This window comes from Elgaria multicarinata, chromosome 2, assembly GCF_023053635.1.
Source record: "Elgaria multicarinata webbii isolate HBS135686 ecotype San Diego chromosome 2, rElgMul1.1.pri, whole genome shotgun sequence".
Classification (NCBI taxonomy): domain Eukaryota; kingdom Metazoa; phylum Chordata; class Lepidosauria; order Squamata; family Anguidae; genus Elgaria; species Elgaria multicarinata.
Genome location: NC_086172.1, coordinates 56,766,174 through 56,787,321, shown reverse-complemented (window position 1 = coordinate 56,787,321; position 21,148 = coordinate 56,766,174). Strand labels below are relative to the sequence as shown.

The following is a 21,148-nucleotide window of genomic DNA, read 5'->3' as shown; positions in this document are numbered from 1 at the left end:
GTTAAATGACGAAGTTCATTCTCTCTCTCTCTCTCTTTCTCTCTCTCTCTCTCTCTCACACACACACACACACACACACACACCACACAATATATAGAGAGAGTTTCTGCTATGGGGTGGTATATAAATGTAATAAATAATGAGAGAGACTTTGGGCGTTGCTAGACCTACCGGGTGTTCCGTCGTTGAGGAGCGGTGAAAGCGGCTTTTCCCGTTCAGCCGTGACGCCTCATGCTCCACACCTGCCTTCGATTTGTGGCGGAAGTTTGCGCCGGTTGTGCTGCTGCCGCCGCGAGCACGGTTGCGCAGCCACACCGGCCTGATTGCCGCGGCTTTTTTTTTTGCTCGCTGCACGGTTTGCGCACGTCCGAAAGACCGCAAACTTGCGCAGCCGTCAGCGATGCCGCCGCCGGCCCCGGCGGCAGCGGCGGCAGTGCCAGTGCCAGCTGAAGTGCTGCTGGTGCTGTTGAGGGTCAACATTGATGCGCTCACTTCCTGATGGGGGTCGTGGCGGGTGTAATATGACCCGAGGTCAATCGTCTGCATGGGCACTCTGTGCCTACATCTCCCATCATGCCTCTGAGGTGTCGGCGGCGATGACCGCCTCTGTGCCCTGTGCCCCATCCCAAGGAGCCAACCCACATCTGGCCGTAGCCATGGCAGCAGCCCACAAACAGCTCTGCCCTCTGCCAGCCTGGTACCCACACTAACAGGCAGCGTACAGCACCGCCATTATGCGGCCACGGTAGCTGCCCACCGCAAGGAGTCACCAGCCACTTTTCCGGTCCTCCGGTCCTGCGCAAACTGTCACTGGGGAAATAAAAAAAAACCACTAGAACAGGCGCACATCCCCCACCCATCCCCCACACACCCCAGCAGCACACTAGCCACTTTTCCGTTCCTCCGTTCCTGCGCAAACTATCAGTGGGTGAGTAAAAAAAAAAAAGCCGCTCCGCCGCGCTGCCCCAGCTGGCAGACTGCGCGCAAATGGCAGAGGCGGCTTGACCGAAGCCGCTGACCACTCCCCCTTAGCACGCCTTTTCCTGCCCAGTGCGGACCGCAGTGACCTCACATCCTCCCACATGTACTCCAAATTACCGCGGGACGGCAGGAAAAGGCGCACTAGAACTCACTTTTTTAAAGTCGGGAGAAAGAGGCTTCGCCGCAGGATAACGGCGGATCCTCGTGAACGTCATCTGGAAGCCTCGACGTGACTGCGGAAGGTAACGCGCGCTAGAGCCTCGTCTAGTAACGCCCTTCTCTCTCTCTCTCTCTCTCTCTCTCTCTCTCTCTCTCTCTCTCTCTCTCACACACACACACACACACACACACACACACCATATACTATCTATCTGCAACCACTTCAGCCGTTTAGACATTTTAAAGCATACATGATTCCTTAGCTGCACAATTGCAAATAGGAAGATCATATTTACAAAGCCTACAGATATCTTTTTGACCTCTCCTTGATGACATGTTCACATACATCCTAAAAGTTCCCAATCCCCCCTTAATTTTTAATTTGAGTCTTCAATCTGTTAACACAGTGCAGTCTGATGAGACAGACACACACAGCAGTATTCTTTGTCAAACCTTTTGGGCAATTTCTTCCTCATCAGTTATACTAGGGTCATTGCTACTGGCATGGGAAGTAACCATCCAAATTGAGAGACCTTTGAGTACTGCTTATGATCATTAGCACTGTGACAGGTGCCCCAATCACACGGAACATGCTTTCAAGTGCCACCCAAGCAGCAGTGATGTATTAATTGGGCTGTAGCCCCTAATGACCTGGTCATACAAACCACTGTCCCAGCAAATACGCAGGTCAACTCATAAGGACTGATATAATGGCACAACCTCAAAAGCTATCTCAATAAGTAAAAGCTGTGTGTGAGGATTGGTGCTACTTCACTGGCAACAGGCATCCATGTTTACCAGATATGCACATAAGAATTACTGGTGTAAGAGCTTCCTTCAATTGATTTGTAACTGCATCAGCAATTATAAGCATTTCTGGAGCATCACAATTATGAGCAGCACTCTTTCTTATAATATTTCCCCCAAGAGTTCTAAATCGATTCATAATGTTTGCTATATCATATGATTTTACCTTAAAATTTCATTCCAAACATGGTAATTATGACCCAGCAAAATCACGATTAAGACCAAAGTTCTTTTAATACAACATAGAGTCAGGTGCCTCTGGAAAGCTCACAAGCAGGAAGGAAGCAGCCTTCCCCTATGTGTGTTATTCCTAAAATTTAGTGAGGTGGATTTTCTCTCAGCAGGGAAGTTCCATTTAGATATCATGGCTAACAGCCATTGATAGACCTATCCTCAATGAATTTGTCAAGTAATTTTTCCATATTGGTAAAAAAATATTTCCAAAACCCAACGTCTCTTAATTTCCCCTCCCCTCTAGAGGAGGAGGAGGAGGAGGTGCTTAGCAATTGAAGGCATAGAAGGAACACAAAAATACCATCCTAGAGGCATTCGGACAAACAGGAACTTATGCCAGTTTTGTATTTGACATATTGGAAATTTGTTTATTTATTTAAACTACTTGTATTTTCTCTTTCCATCAAAAACAGGGGTGGGAAGCTTTTTTCTTTTCTTTTTTTTGGCCAGAGGGACAAAATGCCAACTGAGGTTGCATGTCAGCAGTGGGCATGGCTAGATCCTGAAATGGCCATGGATACCCAATTCTCTTACAACCCATCCAAACACACACATGCATCCATGCCCCCTTCAGCTGATCCACACACATCAGGAAGGCTTTTTCTCAGTCCCTCTCCTCAGCTGTTCCATGCAGATGCGCTGAAAAGGTGCTCTTATGCTTTACCCTGCTTTGTAGTGAAAAAGCCTCCCTTTCTCATTGCGGAGTAAGGGAAAGCTCTTATATCTGACCAGCTGCTCTTCAGCAGAGAAAAGCTCTTATCTCCAATCAGCTGCTAATCGGAGATAAGAACTTCTACTTCTGCCCAGCCTGGGCCAGATGGGAAACTGCTGCCTGCAGAGGTTCCCGATGTCTGATCTAAAAGACTCCCAGTGCCATGAATTATTTTTAAAACAATTCTAATTCCATTATAAAAGCAACACACTAAAAATTTACACAGAAGAAGAAACAATAAAAAGCAAGAACAGCTCAGAAACAGCATAGAATGGTGGTTTTTAACCTGTATTTCTCTCAAAAGACCTTCTGAGGCAGCCATGTTTTGACAAAGCAAAGAAAGGCCAGCAGTGATGGGGCAAAGTAGGCCTCTCTTAGAATTGTGCTCCACTATCTAGGTGCCACAACTGCAAAAACCTGCCACGTAGACTCATCTGCCACACCTCAGGTAACACACGGAGCAGGGCTCTTAGTGCTTGGGTGGGCTTTGAGATATTCCATCTCCTGACTACTTAGGACTTTAAAACTCATACTGGTCCTCGAAATAGATTGGGAATAGACTACCTGAAATTCAAGAAGACATCAATATGATTTTAAACATTCTGTTTGCTTTAACAAGCTTTGCCTCAGATAAAAAAAATGTTGGCAGATGGTAGCTTTTCAGTTTAAAAGTGACAAGTTTTCTTTACATTTTTGTTCCTGTGTAACCTCCCTAAACATTTCCCCTTTAAGCTTTGTTAATGCATTTGTTCGATGTGCTTATGATTATTATTTTTAAATACGGTGCAACTTTCAAAACATTGTCCCAATTACTCTAAATTAAATGGGGGAAAGGACTGGTCCTGAATGGAATTCTGGGCAAATCAGGGCAAATCTATCAAATAGATAAAATGATTGATCAAAATATATTGCCAAAGCAAACATTCCGAATTCTCAATATTCTGAAGCAGAGGGCACCTTCCCATGGTGTTCATGTAACCACTTAGAAAGATGGTTGTTTGTATACTCATGTCAAGTAGCAAAGATAATTTTACTTCTCCTGGATTTCTGATAAGGTGCAGAGATGTATTAAGAACCCCCTCACCATCTGGCAGGAAAATGCAAACATCTGATTGGTTGATATGTCTCTCTCGCTCCACCTTTGTTTCTCCATGTAGGGCTTCAGATATCAAAAAACATGTCAGGATAATACAGAAAGAATCAAACCAGCATCAAAGATTTGACCCATGGCAGAGCATTGGTGCAATTCTACCTTTGTGAGCCTGCTCTCCTCACGTGGCCTCTGCAAATAACACGCATTGTGTGGGACAGAATCATGCCTGGAACATACGAATGCAGCAACCACATCAATCCCCAAACTTAAGAACCTGGACAGCTTAACAGCTTGCTAAGAGGTTATACGTGTATAATGCAAGAAATTATACACATGTATAATACACTTGATAAAATGCTGGGCCTATATTTTACGTTTTAGTGCATTATCCAAGTATAACTTCTCCAAGTATACTTGGATAACGCAGGTTTGATTTCTTGTTCTAATTAATCCTGGATAGATAAGTATTAATTAATGGCACTTCCTTATTAGGTCTTAGAGCAGTGTTCACTGCTCATATTGGCATCAATATTAAATTATATAACACTGAGATAACTTGATACTGATAAGAGCTTTCTGTTACATGTCAGGCCAAGACTCTGATCATAATGATACTAAGAACTACATTCTTAGGTATATACACCATTAGCTGATTAACAAAAGCAGAAATAATATTCTGGTCATCAAACAACTACTGGAACTGCTACTCAGAGCTCTTGTGGATTTATAGTTATTGTTGATGCGTAAAGTTTTTGCTGATTATTTCAAAAACCTGTCCTAATAAAAAATGAAAGCTTTGTGGTTTTTGTTTTTCAAACTCCAGCATATTTGCTTCTTCCATTTTAGGTTTTTAAAGAATCTGGGGAATTGTTTTGTTTTTCTTCAAATGCATTATGTGTGCTTCATTTTATATATATTGGTATTTACATTGCTAGCACTAAAGTGTAATGAAATCGTGCATTGTGATTCAGTATTGCAGTATTATGATTTTTAATTAGTATAGTTTATCCTCTTAAAGTGTCTTGTATTTATTTTATTTCTATATTATTCATAGGTTCAGCTTATTTTCACATAATCAAGACACATAGCTGTATATTAAAAAAAACTATAGCATCTATTTTTCATACTTACTCTAACCCATAACACTCTTCCTTCTGTTTGCAAAAACGGTTTGCATTATCTAGGATGTGTTCCATTTGTCACAGCTCACTCATTCATTGACACCCAACTGAAGTTTTAAGAATTTAGTTTAGGAATTCTATAATATATACTTTGTGCATTATAATTTCCCCCGTTATCTGAAAACCCCACATTCTTCTGCTGACAAATTATTACCTAATTAAGCTTGGCAAACCTTAATTGCCCATGTGGGCTCCTCCAGTACCACTGATGATAAAAGAATTCACTACTTCCTTCCTCCACTCCCTACATCCTGGCAAAGTGACTTTTCTGCTTAACTTCATTTGAATTGCATGGAGGGGAAAATCAGGAGGATAGTGAATCCAAAGGAAAGTTACATCCATCGCAGAATTCTTCATGCTTTGCTTGCTTTGCTATGACCCGGTTTGCACGATCAGGGAAGGCAAATAAGCCATCATAGCTTATTTCCCTGCCGTGTGCATGCTGATCACATGCTGCATAATTACCATAACTACTCTTGCTGGGTGCAGTTTATTGTACCATCCAAACCTTGCAAATCATCCCACAACCTTAGAACAAGCCATGAGTTCTGGGGTGGTTTGTAAACCCACCCACCACACAACTTCGCCGGGTTCATATGACACAACAAAGAAATGGGGCTGCACTGCTGGTCCTGCTCCCAATTTCCATGCATTAGACGTAGACACCTCAGCAGGAAGCCTACACAGGTAGGTTTCCACATCATCTGGAACCTGAGTTATGTATCACTCTAGACATGTATGTTCCCTTTTTCAGACATCCACACTCAACACCTGGACAAAGAGGGGCAGGCCGGGGAGCTGTTGTGTCATCAGAGGAAAAGCCAGCAGTACAACCTGCTTTCTCTTCTTGCCTGGAGCCTTCTTCATGCATTTAATGGATGTAGGGGGCTAAAGTGATCTGGGAAGCCATTTACCCTACACACACACACACATTTCATAGAAATGAGAATGTTCACAATATTTGATATCCATATTAATCATTTATTGATTGATTTAACATTGAAAAATATTACAAATACAATACAAAAGCTATCTTTTTGTAAAGTCAATATGCATAATTTACGTGCCTCTAAGATCATGTTCATGTTTAGTCATGGGGAAAGTGCGCACTTTTGAAAAGTGTGCATGGAACACAACTTTTCCCATTTAAAAAATTGTGAAAAGAAAAACAAGTTGCAAACAAAAACGAGAGCAAGGTAAACAGAGCTTCAAAGAGGAATGCAGAATTCTGGGTAAGCTTGAGTATCCCTGGTTCTTCCATCCCTATCTAGGGCAAAAACTTTAGTCTCAACATGAGGTCACCACCAAAAAATAGCAGCCCTTGGCCGAGTTCTTCCCCCTCTCACCGAAATGTTTAGGTACACTTGCCTGTAATTACATTGTGTGTTTTCCTCTTCCTGCTTCACATCATTGACTATCACCTGGTAGTGGCAGATAAAACACACGGCATGATGACATTATAACAAGGGAAAACATACCTAAAGGATGGGAAAGGACAGAAAACTCAACATGGGGTTGCTATTTTCAGCAGTGGTCCCATGATGAGTGCAATTCCCGTTTTATTCAATTTCTACTAATTCCTTTACATGATGATCAATTTTTTTAAAAATATAATCACTATTATTATTGGATGATCTAGCAGAGGTGCTCTTGAAATCCCACTGATTTCAGTAAGAAAATGTTAAGCAGATGCTTAATTTTCCTACTGAAATCAAAGTAACTTCAGTTGGATTACTACCACCAAATTCTTTTTTGTATTAAAACTTACCACCTAAGTAACACTTTCTGAATTATTTTCTCTGTAATCAAATGCCAATAGCAAAGACAGTGCCATCACCTCTTCATTATGCTGTATTGGTTAAGTGCAGATTTATCTGCTGTTTGTGAAGGTTATATTGCACATAAGTACATGACAGATTGCAAGTTTGCTAACTTCGAATTAGTTTTTAAGCTTCTAGTACTTTCTCTTAAAATGTAGGTTATTTGACAAATTGGAATTAAGTTATCTTAGGTCAATGTAACTGTACGTTAAACTAATGAGGTGTATGCCTATGAGTTATGTCTGATTAGCTTAATACAACAAGCGCTGGACAGCTTGGGCTGCTGACCTTGAAGGAGCTGAGATAACATTGCAATGCGTTGGAGGATGCGGTTGTGATATAGGAAAAAAATTTACATAATAGTTTGTCATACATACTCCTACAAAATAGGATTGTTTTGAAGTCGAGCAATACAAAACCCACATTCATCCACCTCAGGCAAATATATATGTATTTTTTAAAGAGTTGTTCCAGACTGGCATAGTAGTAGTAGTAGTAGTAGTAGTAGAAGAAGAAGAAGAAGAAGAAGAAGAAGAAGAGGAGGAGGAGGAGGAGGAGGAGGAGGAGGAGGAGGAGAGCTAAGGAACAGGCAGTGAAAAAAATATTTTAAAGATTTGCATTTTAAATGTGAAAATTGTATTATTCTATATTAAATTGAAATGCAGCAAGATGCCAGAATATCAAACTCAGTGTGGATTCATACAACTATTTCAGCCCATGGAACTAGTTGCTTCAATCAACAGAAAAAACATTTGGGAAGATTTTTCTGAAACCCAAACTTGGATTGCCCATAATCCATTCAACCCTTCTTCTCTTATTTGGAGGAGAAACAAATAAAAATATGAAAAAAATCCACCTCAAATATCAACAATTTCAATCGTTCTCCTCACTGAATGCTTAACAAAACCGGATAAACGCAAGACTGTTAGCTTGATCAGTAATTATGTTCCCAGTAAGTAGGACATGCTAAATTATTTCACGCACTGCCTGTGAGAGTGGCAAAAGCCAGTGTTGCGTTGCAGAGAGAATTTTGGATATAAACTGAGAAGACCTGGTTCACTGGAAAGTGTCAGACACTTTCCCAGACTAACCCACCTCACAGGCTTGTGGGAGAATAATTGAATGACCACATGGGCCACCCTGAGTTTCTTAAGGGAGGAGGAAAAATACAAATGTGATCAATTGTCAGAATTCAATATGTCAATACATGTGCACATAATTCATTCCTACTATGAAGTAAAAGGCCTCAACCAATTCTAAGGTAACCTCCTACTCTTTTGAGTCACATACATGCATTGGGTGAAATCCAGTATTGTTCAACAGACCTTTTCCTTCCCCTCCTCACCCCTTGAAACTTCTCCACTCTCTAAAAGTCTCTCCAGAGAAGCCGATAGAACATTGTGGGCTGCGTCTTCCAAGGCTGCAATGGGAGGCTGAAATAAGGAACTTCGCACAAGCAGTACAAGATTATTCTTCCTGGTTGTTGGCCATTCCTCATCTCACTGCAGCTATGTAGAACACAGTCCGAATGTTTAGTAGGTTCCCCTAGCCCTCCCAAGAGGCTTTTTGGGGTGGCAAGGTACAGGGAGCAGCTGGGGGGTGAGCAGTGGGGGGAACAGAAAGATTTCTTTCATGAGTTGCCTTTCAATCACACAATGTTGGATTTCATTCATTACCTTTGGTCTGAAATTCAGATCAATCCACTCTAAGCATTCACGAAATGCTGTATTTGTAGGAAGTCATCTTCAAATAGTAACGCCCAATTCTTTTCACGTTGGAGCTGTCTATATGTGTTCAAAGCCCCCTCCCAACCCCGAAGACTGCAAATCAACAGTTCTATGATGCAGACGCAGATTCACAGCCACCGTGGGGCTTTTCCCCAAACCTGTGTTGTTAAAAGGTCGGGGACTTACCCTGACTTTTTTACTTGAAGTGAGGTCCCGCAGCTCTTCCGCTGTCTGACCTCTCTCCATGGTCAATCCGGGGGGCATTCTGGGCAGATGGCGACCATCGATTGCCCAGGAAGAGGGTGGGAGAGTCGGGGGCAGTTCCAGTACCCAGATGACCACCAGAAACTCTGCACTCTGAACTGGTTACCTGATTACTTGACGCCACCCCACAGAAACAAAACCATGGGGTTTAGGAGGAACACAGCGCCAATGCAGAGCTGTGAAGGCAGGGGCCATGGCTTGATTAATCACTATTCTTATACTTCTGAAAATCAGGAACCCAGTCAGAATTGAGTTCTCACTATCCACCCTTGATTGCTACTAATGGTTACTTGGTTGCTACCTCATCATCTTAAATTAAGGAGAGGGCAAGTTTTGCTTAGCAGAATGCCATCCAAAGGTGTAATTGTAGTCCTTCCTTTTGGTCTATACATATAAAAAAAATGCATTAACACAATGTTCCTATTATTGGCTGTGGACTAGAAACCCAAACACCATGTATGCAAGCCCAACCTTGGAAGGGTTTCCCCATCTTATTAAATGAAAAAGGAGGCAAGTACAACAGGAAATACCCATTTGCACAGTGTCCAGTCCACGATCCCACACACACACATCCCCCTCCCAAATTGTTTTTTTTTAATTGTTTTGTTTGTTTTTAAATTCAGGAGATGAGTTTGTGATGCAAAGTACACTCATGCTATTTTTCCTGAATTCACATGTAGGACAGAATTGTGAATCTTAGCTTGCAGCACTGCAGCAAGTCTCAGAATACCTCTCCAGGGTCATTTGAGCTACAGCTCATATTAGGGCTTATACTGTGGTAATGATGGTGGTAAAGGAAACTTACTTTTCCACCACCACTTCATACCCTGAACTGGTAGCAGAACAATTTCAGTTTGTGCAGCCTGATAATGTGGACATGATTCTTGGAGTGACAAGTCCAAACACATGTGTACTTGACCATTGCTCATCCTGGATAAGAAGAGCAGCCAGAGACTGGCTGGCCAAATGGGTAATGGAAGTGGTAAATGCCTTGACACAGGAAGATATGGTTCCAGCATGTTTAAAAGTGGCCATTACTGGAGGCAGCAGAGACCTCCCCTAACCCCACCATAATGGAGAATTTCTAGCCAGTCTATAAAATTGAATTTTGGAGCAAGGTGTTTGATCAAGGTGGTGGCATCTCAGCTCCAGACTCCCTGACTTCTATAAATCCATTTTAATCTAGCTTTAGCTCTAGTCTGGGGACTGAAATAGCCTTGGTTGATGACCTATGCTTGGAACTGGACTGGGAGAATGCACTGCTGTTGGTTCTGCTGGACCTCTCAGGGGCATTCAAAACTACCATTCATGGTATCTTCTAAGTGGGCTCACCAGGATGGGACTTGGGAGCAGACTGTTACAATGGCTCCCGTCCTCCCTGAAGGGCCAGTTTTAGAAGGCAATGCTGGAACCAACTGTTTTAAACCTTGACCATGGTGTCCCTTGTCCCCCACTATTTAACATCTCCTACATGAATCCAGTGGAAAAGGTCAAAGGAGAAAGGATTAAAGCTGTGTTACACTCCAACCCTTGGGTTCCAATCCAGATTAAGACCTTGTGCTTATTCTAGAGCAGAGGCAGACAACATGGTGCTGCTCTACCAATGCACCCTGGAAGCTTTTTTGGTGCTCAACAAGGTGCCCTACTTATTTTATCTTTCAAAATTAACACATTTTTTTCTGACTACTGGGAATGCTGTGACTGATAGGTTTGGATTGACACTGAAAACTGTGGGTTCAATGGTGTTGTTTACTATGTTGAGGCTTAGACCTCACCTCTGCCTTTTATTCAGTCTTTTGGATAGGTTACCTGTCCTTTTCCAAGCCTTCCATGGCAGTATTTTCGTGGTGGTATCCAAGGGAGTTTCTCAAATTGCTAAATGTGCCCATGGCCCAAAACGTTTACCTACCCCTGCTCTGGAATTAAAAAAAAAAAAAAAGAGAGCACCTTCTAGCTATGTCTTTAAAGTGGTGTGAACTTTAGACCTTTCCAAACCTTGCTATGGGATACTGTTTGATTGGAAACGCTTGGGACTGAAACTGGAAACATGTGCATAGATGTGAACCACGTGTTCTGAGCTAGCTGACTCCAGATCTATACAAAGGTATGGAATTGTGTGTGAGTAAATCTGAAAACCCATCTTTTAGACGTATGAAAACACCAATAGCTCTTCTTACCTGTAATCGTCACTGGCTGGTACGTTTTCCATGAAGTAGAGAGCTGCAGTCCTGGCTCTCCAATGCCATTTTTTTGCAGGGAGAGTAAAGAGGACACAATCTTCTATTTCCTCCTGTAGAAGATCGACAAGCTGCTTGTGTGAACCTCCATAAAAAGCTTCAATTATCAGAGTGCTCATTCTCCTATATGTTTTCCAAGTTGTCCAAGATTCTTGGGGGGGAAACATTAAAAACCCATATTATTAATAAAGCCTACTTTATAATTATTTAATTTTAAAACGTGTCATATAGGATCATGATAAAAAGTGGAACCACATTACAAGAGCTCAGCCAGTGAGTTCAATTTTAAAGGGATTCAATCTTTTTGTTTCATTAATAAGTTTAACTTAAAAAAGACTAATTAAAATTGCAGGCATGGAAAAAGGAGAGTATCTATTAATCAAAGTCATATTCCATTAAAATTTAGGTTACAATTAACAATTCAGTCATATACGCATGTGCTTGAAAATGCTTGGGCTTTAACGATGCCTAAATGTTTCCCACTAGCATACACTGGCCTTTAAAAATATACATCTATTGCTAAGTTGGATCTGTATCAATATAATGTAGCTCATTTGCTTTCAAACTGACTTTGCCTGCTGAATGGTAGTACATAAAACTAAAAGACGTTTCAAGCACAGTTCAACCAAATAAGCTTTCATACTAAAGGCAATACAAAAATATGACTTAAAAGAAATATGACTGGAGCAGCCTAAGGAAACCCTGTTTGAGTTGTCCACCCCTAGGAAATCTACCCTTAAAGCTACAGAAGGCTGGGAGCATCACTAAGTGACATTTTCATCCCCTAGAGGAGATGCAAAATACATTATTTCACCAAACTGGATGGAACAGAACAATATTGTACACTTTAAGTAGGCTGTTCACACTCCCAGCCACAGGGCAGCTGACATACAAAACCCAGGCAGAAACAAAATAAATAAAATATCCTGAAATAAACAAGAGAAAGCAGAATAGTCTGTGACATTTGCTCAAAATTAGCTGCTATCTTGAGGTGATGAACAATATCCATACTTACGGGATATTTTGCCAAAGAAAACGTTGTGTTCCTTATTTTGAAAAAGAAGATGGCTGACGTACCTATGTTCATATGTTACGCTGTGAGTACAGTACCTGTTTCACCCCGTTGTACCTTACACTATTCCTTAATGTATGGACTACATAAGTATCATAATCAAAACGCACACACATTCCTCATCATTTTTTGCACTTCACAGCAAAACAACATTGTTTCTAGAATAAAATCAATAAAAACTACTCCATAGATGGTCCTTCATCTTCTTTTACCTGGGCAGCTCAATATGCAGGGCATGTATATCGCCTGCATACACATGATCATCATGGCTCACAATGGAATATTATTAGGAAAGATAATATTTTATCTTTCCTAACAAAGGCCACTTTGTTTAATATTTTCAAGGTTCAACAGCACTCATAGATTTATACAATCAGGTACAGAAATTATATGCAAAATTGGAACTTTGTTAACTATAGTATAAAATTAAGTATATTCCTCCTGAGCACTATTTTATCATTATAAACTAGAATTATTTTAATAACCCCTATGAAAAGAAAAGAGAAAAGATACAGAACTGGTAGCACCTTGCAACTAGAATGGCATGCAACCCCCAGGTGGAAAAATAATAATGTGTGCCGAGAATAAGGCACAGAGAAAAATGTTGCTCCAGTTAGAAGAAAAATAACAAAACAAAAATAGAAAAGCATTAAAGTTTCTCCCAAATGTAATTATCAAGTTTGATGAAACTGAAAAGAAGCCCTTCAGTCAGCACTAAATCGAAGTCCCAGCATGATGCTTGGGGAATACTGTGCTGCTTGGGGTGCTCATCTTTAAGATGAGAAGAAAGCAAGATTTTGACCATTTCTGGATCATTAAAGAATGTACGAGAGGCAAAAATTCAGACTTTCACTAGCCACAGTTTAAAATGGCTTTTTTTTAAACTACTGCACACACTGTTCCTTATTTTTTAAAAAATTCAAATATATCCTTTACTTTTCCTAAAAGGACAACATTCTCCGCTGCCTTGCGCAGAATGGGGTTATGTTGCATCACCTTGATTCTTTTCAGTAACTAGATCAGACCTTAATCTCACTGACATTTAACTCAAGAGAAGCAAACAGGGGGCTCGTCTACACCAAGCAGGATATTCCGCTATGAAAGTGGTATGAAAGCGGTATATAAAAGGCAGGAGCTACACTACTGCTTTATAGCGGTATTGAAATGCACTGACAAGAGTTGGGGCCCATGGCACATACCATATACCGCTTTCATAGTGTTATATCCTGCTTGGTGTAGATGTGTTACTGGGCTCCAACAGTTGTCAGTGCACTTCAGTACCACTCTAAAGCAGTAGTGTAGATCCTGCAGTGCACTTCAATACCGCTATAAAGCAGAAGTGTAGCTCCTCCCTTTTATATACCGCTTTCATCGTGGAATATCCTGCTTGGTGTAGATGAGCCCAAGGTTTCCTCCAAGATCCATGCAAATGAGATCTGGTTTATCTTTACACATTATGTAACCTGCAGCCAATATGTCAGACTAGATCTGGGAAGACACAGGTTCAGTTACCCTCTCTGCAGCAAGGCTCACTGAGCAACCTAAGGTGAGTCACTCTCTTTTTACTATATTATTCAGCCTAACCTTCTTCACAGGACTGTTGTCAGCATAAAATGAAGTTCAGGGGAGAACAATATGAACCACTTTGAGGACCTTGGAAGAAATGCATGATATAAATGTAGCAAACAAATAAACCTTCAATTATACAAGACGATTAAAGAAGTAACAAATATAGGTACAGAGGAATCCATATGCAACACGGCACTGGGCAATACTATTTATTTATTGGTTTTCTATACCAGCCAATAGACAAAGATTTTTGGGAGAGTCACAAAATATAGGGAAAACCATTAAACATAGCATAAAACCATCAGTGGCGTGAAGATCTAAAAAGCACAAGCACTGTTTTTTAAAACTAAAAAGTATGGTAGAATAAAAGAGCCTTCATCAGGCAAGCCTCTCTCAGGAGAGTATTCCATAATCAGGGCACCAGCATGGAAAACTCCTATTATGCATGGCAACCTGATAGCAGGTCCACATTCACAGGGCATCCAGTTTGCAGTTTGAAGAGCAGCTGCAAGTAAGCTCTGCAGAGAAGCAACATTGATTGGTCTGTTTGAATTTCAGCATCTGCTCCGCCTCTTTTAGGTTTTCCAGCCTCCAGTCTGCAGTTGCAGTTTGAAGAGCAGCTGCAAGTAAGCTCTGCAGAGAAGCAACATTGATTGGTCTGTTTGAATTTCAGCATCTGCTCCGCCTCTTTTAGGTTTTCCAGCCTCCAGTCTGCAGTTGCAGTTTGAAGAGCAGCTGCAAGTAAGCTCTGCAGAGAAGCAACATTGATTGGTCTGTTTGAATTTCAGCATCTGCTCCGCCTCTTTTAGGTTTTCCAGCCTCCAGTTTGCTGGAGGCGCAAGACGAAGGGCTCTCGGCCGTGGGCGCGAAGCCGGTCAAGCGGAACTTCTACTCCGGAGGAAAACCCCAGCCGCGGTCCGGTCACTGCTACTTTCTGATTCAGGACACAATCTTCTCATTTCCTCCTCTCAATTCTTTTCTCCTCATATTTGTTCCTTATGGCTCGTTCCAAGTTCGTCTCTCCTAACTTAGTTCCTATTCGGTGTCTCCCCTCTTCTCAGCTGCCTTTTTCGTGTTCCTTATGGAACTGTCGCTCTGTTGCTTCTAAGGCCCCTGTCATTCAGGACTTGTTTATCTCTAGGTCTCTCCACCTCCTTGCTCTTACTGAAACCTGGCTTCCTGCCCATGATACCGCCATCTCTGCTGCCCTCTCTCTTGGAGGACTCTCTTTCTCTCACACTAGTCGCCCAGGTGTGGGTCTTATATTATCTAGTTTGTGCCAGTTCCAGCCTCTCTCCATTCCACCTTCACATTGTTTTTCCTCCTTTGAGGTACATGTGGTGAGGCTTTTCACTCCATTGCGACTGCGGATTGCAGTTCTGTATCGCCCCCCAGGCTCGTCCTCAAAATTTATCTCTGATTTTGATTCGTGGCTGTCCTTTTTCCTCTCTGATAACTGTCCTGCTCTTATTTTGGGTGATTTCAATATTCACGTGGATGACCCTCAAGACGCTGCAGCTCTACGATTTCGCTCATTATCTTCCTCTTATGATCTTAAGCTTTGGTCTGATGTACCCACACATTCCCTTGGACACTGTCTGGATCTTGTTCTCACTCGGAATTGCTCTGTTTTGGACTTTTCTACTGCTCACTTTCCGTTGTCAGATCATCACCTAGTTTCTTTCAATATTACTCATAATCCTCCTCCTTCACGTCCCGCTTCTCGCTCTTGTCGTGACTTGCAATCTATCAATTATGAGGCTTTTTCTCAGTCTCTAGCCTCCTCTCTTCCTTCTGTCTTTTTGGCTGTCTCCTTGGACTCAGCTGTCTCCTTCTTTAATTCCTCCTTATCTTCAACTCTTGATACTCTTGCTCCATCTACAACTCGGATAGTTCGCCCTTCTCAACCCCAACCGTGGCTCACCTCTTTCCTCCGCTACCTTCGCTCTTGTTCCCGGGCAGCTGAACGCCTTTGGCGTAGGACCAGGGACTGGGCGGACTTTGTCCATTACAAATTTGTACTCTCCTCTTTCTCTTCTGCCATTTCATTGGCCAAACAGCAGTATTACTCAACGTTGATCCAGTCAAATGCTAGGCATCCTCAGCGGCTCTTTGCGTCCTTCAATTCTCTCCTGAAGCCTAATCCACCATCTCTCCCCGCCTCTCTGTCTACTAATAACTTTGCTTCTTTTTTCAATGCTAAAATCCAAACTATTCACTCTGATCTGGCCAGCTCTGCTCCTCTTCCAGTTCCTGTTCCTCATCTGTCAGCTCCTCCTGCAAATTTCTCTGCGTTTCCTTCGGTCTCAGCTGATGAACTGTGTACAATGCTGCGCTCTTCGAAGCCCTCCACTTGTTCTCGTGATCCGATTCCCTTTCGCGTCTTTATTAACCTTATCCCTGCTATCCTCCCTTCCTTGCTTCATATTATTAATTTTTCTCTGTCCTCTGGTTCATTTCCTTCTGCTTTGAAACATGCTACAGTCTCTCCTATTCTCAAGAAACCTACTCTTGATAGGCTATCTCTGTCTAACTACCGACCTGTCTCTTTGTTGCCGTTTGTTTCAAAGATCCTGGAGCGTGTGGTCTACTCTCGTTGTCTTGATTTTCTTTCTGCTCTGGATCCTTTTCAATCTGGATTCCATCCTTTGCATTCCAATGAAACAGCCCTTACTAAGATTACCAATGATCTTCTTACTGCCAAGTCTAAAGGCCATTATCCGTTCTTATTCTCCTTGATCTAACTGCAGCCTTTGACACGGTTGATCATGATCTTCTTTTAGATACCCTTCATGACCTTGGATTTTGTGGCTCTGTCTATAACTGGTTTGCCTCCTATCTAGCGGGTCGCTCTTTCAGCGTGTTGGCTAATGGCAGCTCGTCTTCTTCTTTTCCCCTTTCTGTAGGGGTTCCGCAAGGCTCGGTGCTTGGTCCGCTGTTGTTTTCTTTATACATGTTGCCCTTGGGTAATCTTATTCAATCTCATGGCCTCCAATATCATCTGTATGCCAATGATACACAATTATATCTTTCTTCTCCGGATCTTTCTCCTGATGTTCACGATCGTATCTCGGCATGTCTTTCAGATATCTCAGCTTGGTTGCTTCATCGTCATTTGAATAATATGGCAAAGACTGAATTGCTTGTTTTTCCTCCTAAACCTTCTCCTCATCTCTCATTCTCTCTTATTGTCAATGATGTTACACTTACTCCAGTCAAGGAAGCTCGTAGTCTTGGCTTTATATTTGATTCCTCGCTCTCCTTTATTCCTCATATTGAGGCAGTAGCTAAATCCTGTCGTTTTTTCCTGTATAATATTGCCAGGATTCGATCATTTTTGTCTGTCTCTTCTGCCAAGACTCTTGTTCATGCATTGGTTATTTCTCGGTTGGACTACTGCAACCTTCTTCTCACTGGCCTTCCTTCTTCTCACATCAGTCCGTTGGTTTCTGTTCACCACTCTGCTGCTAAGATCATCTTCTTGGCTCGCCGCTCTGACCATGTTACTCCACTTCTGAAATCTCTTCATTGGCTTCCAATTCACTTCAGAATCCAATATAAACTTCTCCTGTTGACCTACAAAGCTTTTCACTGTCTAGCTCCTTCCTCTCTCTCCTCTCTCATCTCACACTATTGCCCCGCTCGTGCTCTTCGCTCCTCTGATGCCATGTTTCTCGCCTGCCCAAGGGTCTCTACTTCCCTTGCTCGGCTTCGTCCATTTTCTTCTGCTGCCCCTTATGCCTGGAACGCTCTTCCAGAACGTTTGAGAACTACAAGTTCAACCGCAGCTTTTAAAGCTCAGCTAAAAACTTTTCTTTTTCCTAAAGCTTTTAAAACTTGATTTTGTTCTGACTTTATACTGTTAGTTTTACCCTACCCAGTGCCTGTTTACCCTACCCTGTGCCTGTTTGCATTCTCTTCCTCTCCTTATTGTTTTATTATGATTTTATTAGAATGTAAGCCTATGCAGCAGGGTCTTGCTATTTACTGTTTTACTCTGTACAGCACCATGTACATTGATGGTGCTATATAAATAAATTAATAATAATAATAATAATAATAATAATAATAATAATAATCCATGGGCTGGGAATCTAAAAGCGTACATTAGGCATTCAAAGGGCCACTGGATTGTTTCCCCTTCTTTCCTCTTGGAAGATCAACAAACTTAGGGTGACCATATGAAAAGGAGGACAGGGCTCCTGTATCTTTAACAATTGTATTGAAAGGGGAATTTCAGCAGGTGTCATTTATATACATGCAGCACCTGGTGAAAATCCCTCTTCAACACAACAGTTAAAGCTGCAGAAGCTATACTAGAGTGACCAGATTCAACAGAGGGCAAGGATCCTGCAGCTTTAACTGTCGTGATGAAAGGGGAGTTTCTCCAGGTGCTGCATGCATACAAATGACACCCGCTGAAATTCCCTTTTCAATACAATTGTTAAAGATACAGAAGCCCTGTCCTCCTTTTCATGTGGTCACCCTAAACAAACTGTATGCGTCCCACCCTTATACTTTATCACAAATTGCTTTGGAACAACTCCTCAATTGGACAAGCAGTTTGTTATGTGCTGTACAGAGCTGTTGTTCAAGATACACAACTACAAGTTCCCCAAGGTCACCCTAAACTGGAGACATGATTCTTGGGATCTCAAACCAGGCGAACAGCTGACATAGATAGAAATACATTTCTCCACCCCAATTCACACCAATTCTTAGGAGCAATTAGTCTTGTATTTTTCTAAGATGGTGATGATGATTTTTGAAAAACACATATTCTGACTAATTGACACATTTTATAAGCAGCAATGGTGGGGGCTAAAAAGTATGTAAATCCAATTTGGCACTTGGTTTCTTGTTTTGCTACAGTATAACAATATCGTGTATTATTCTTGCTTTTTTTATTTCCCTTGACCTAACCAAGTTAAGGTAAATATACACCATGTACTCCTAGGAGATCTTGAAAAGCTACTGATGATAAATGGCCTTAGAACGTTTACCCTATCAGATGGAATGCAAAGCTCAATTAGGTATAAATCATTCCAGGTATTTTAGCCATTTCAAAGGAAACAACAAATATTAGAACAACATTGCCACTTTCTCATTACACTACTTCCTCTCTCAAGGGTGTCTCTTTGGAACCAGTAATTCTCCATGATGTACTAATGGCTTGATTCCATTCTCAGGAGTGCATCAGTGTGTGGCTTGAAAAATTCACTATTCTACATTACATCATAGTTATTTTCCTCCACAGGATGTACGTTGCTAAGATCCTTGATATCCAAACACAGACTAGCTTCTCCGTGAACATCAGACAAACAAGAGTACTTTGTTCAGTGAAAACATTTCTCCCTTTAATTCCAGCACCTCTGAAACAGTATCCATTCCTGAGGAGAAACTCTATTCAGCATCGTCACTACCCGCACCCCAAATAGTATTTAGAAGCCAAGAAATGTTGATGAAGACTTATTACAGACTAATATTTTAGCCAAATATTCTTGAGACAAATAAAATAAAAACAAATACTATAGCAGGACTATTACATATTGCATGTCACTTTGAGCACTCCTCGTAAGTGGAAAATGCAATGTAGAAATCAAATAAATAAAAACAAATAAATTAAATTATGGAATGGAAACCAATGCACTTTGCCTATTCTGCTTTCAATATGCAGATTTGGAGAAAGCCTAAAATATGTTTGCAAGGATTGGGATGGGGGCGGAATTGGAAAAAGAGGAAAATATAGAGATTAGGTATATGTGAGGACCAGGGAAAAGCAGACAAGGGACACTTAACAAATGGCCAGCCACTATAACCTCATCTCCTGAACCACTAGATAGATTTCTTTCTGCTTTTAAACTTTTCCTCTATAGCTGTATATGTTTTTCCCTTTAAGAAGATAGCTGAAATTCATATTTTCAAGTGCTGAATACATACAGTATGCACTTAGCCCTAAGTTCAGTCTATGATAACGGTATTTAAAAAGTGATTTTATTCATTTATAAGAACATTTTTGGACTGCCTTACAATTCTAACAAGTATCCCAAAAGCAGCTGACAATAACACACAAATAGGAATAAAACCACCAGAACAAATTAAAACGTTAACACAGATTTAAAAGCCAGGGACTGTGAAGGAGTTAAAGATTAAATAACACAATTAAGAAACAGTGACAACCAGACAAAATAAAAAATTGCTTTACTGTTTGCTTAAAAACCATCCACAACGAGGTTTGGACTAAATTATTTCAGGAAGGATTCCACAATTGGGGTGTTGCAGGAAAGGCCCCGTGTCTCATGTTCCTACCAGCCATGCCACCTTCGGTGGCAGGATAAACAGCGGGGCCTCAGAAGACAACCATAACTTATGGGCAGGTTCATAAGGGAGGGGACGGTCTCTCAGATATCCTGGTCCCAAGATGTTTAGGTAAGATTTGCCTTTTTTCTGACAGACCTTTAAAATGTTCTCCCAATTCCATCAGCACTATTATAGACTAAGTTGACAGCCTAATATGACAATTACAGCACTGCAATCAGTTTTCACACTATTGTAAGCGCACATGAGAATAAACAAAGTTCAAAAGAATTCATGTTAGATGTGACATCTAACACAGTTAATTCCTACAACCTTAAATGATTGTTGTGCAAGGGCTTCCTTTAGAGGAATATTTGTCAGAAATATTTGTTTCTCAAATTTCAGTGCTTAGATGTCTAAAGTAGGAAGGAACATTTTATTTATTTATTTATGAGTCACCCTAAGCCAAAGCTCCAGAAGTGGCTGAATACCATTACCCAAGATAGATGAGCCACCCACCAATAGCACTCATTTCTCATTTGGATGGAGCCTCAGTTTATTGGCCATCATCTAGTATATTATCAATAATATAGGCACTGATTGAGCACTTCCACCGCCTCACCTGGGTCAGATTAAAAAAAAGAAACAGAGTTGTGTTTCATCCGCATACTGATAACATTACACTCTAAACTTCCACATTTAAACCAGAATTTTGCATGATGTCTGAACCTGGGGAATTCTAGTTAGTTTACATCAAGAGTGAATGCCCATTTTGGTCCCAAGGGCTTCTGCAGTGAGCCTGGTGTGCATGAGTACACACACAAACACACAAGATATCCACACATATGATCACTGAGTGGGCAGGGAGACACTCAGGAGGAGAAGGAGAAATTATCCCAGTAGGCGTTGCTGCTTTCGAGCGGATAGGAGCTGCTGCAGGTGCATACTAGAGACATCAAGACTCTCACATTCAGCTCTTAAGGAGGTTGCAGTTC

At 41.4% G+C, this 21,148-nt stretch overlaps 1 protein-coding gene across 1 annotated transcript in view; it reads right to left on the bottom strand.

Moving 5' to 3' along the window:
• GTDC1 (glycosyltransferase like domain containing 1) overlaps positions 1-21,148 on the bottom strand; it is a 240,768-nt gene that overhangs the window by 163,036 nt on the left and 56,584 nt on the right. Inside the window, exon 4 of the mRNA XM_063116581.1 lies at positions 11,156-11,366. Coding sequence (XP_062972651.1) covers positions 11,156-11,334 — 179 coding nt within the window. The 5' untranslated portion in view covers positions 11,335-11,366. The remainder of the gene's footprint in view (positions 1-11,155; positions 11,367-21,148) is intronic.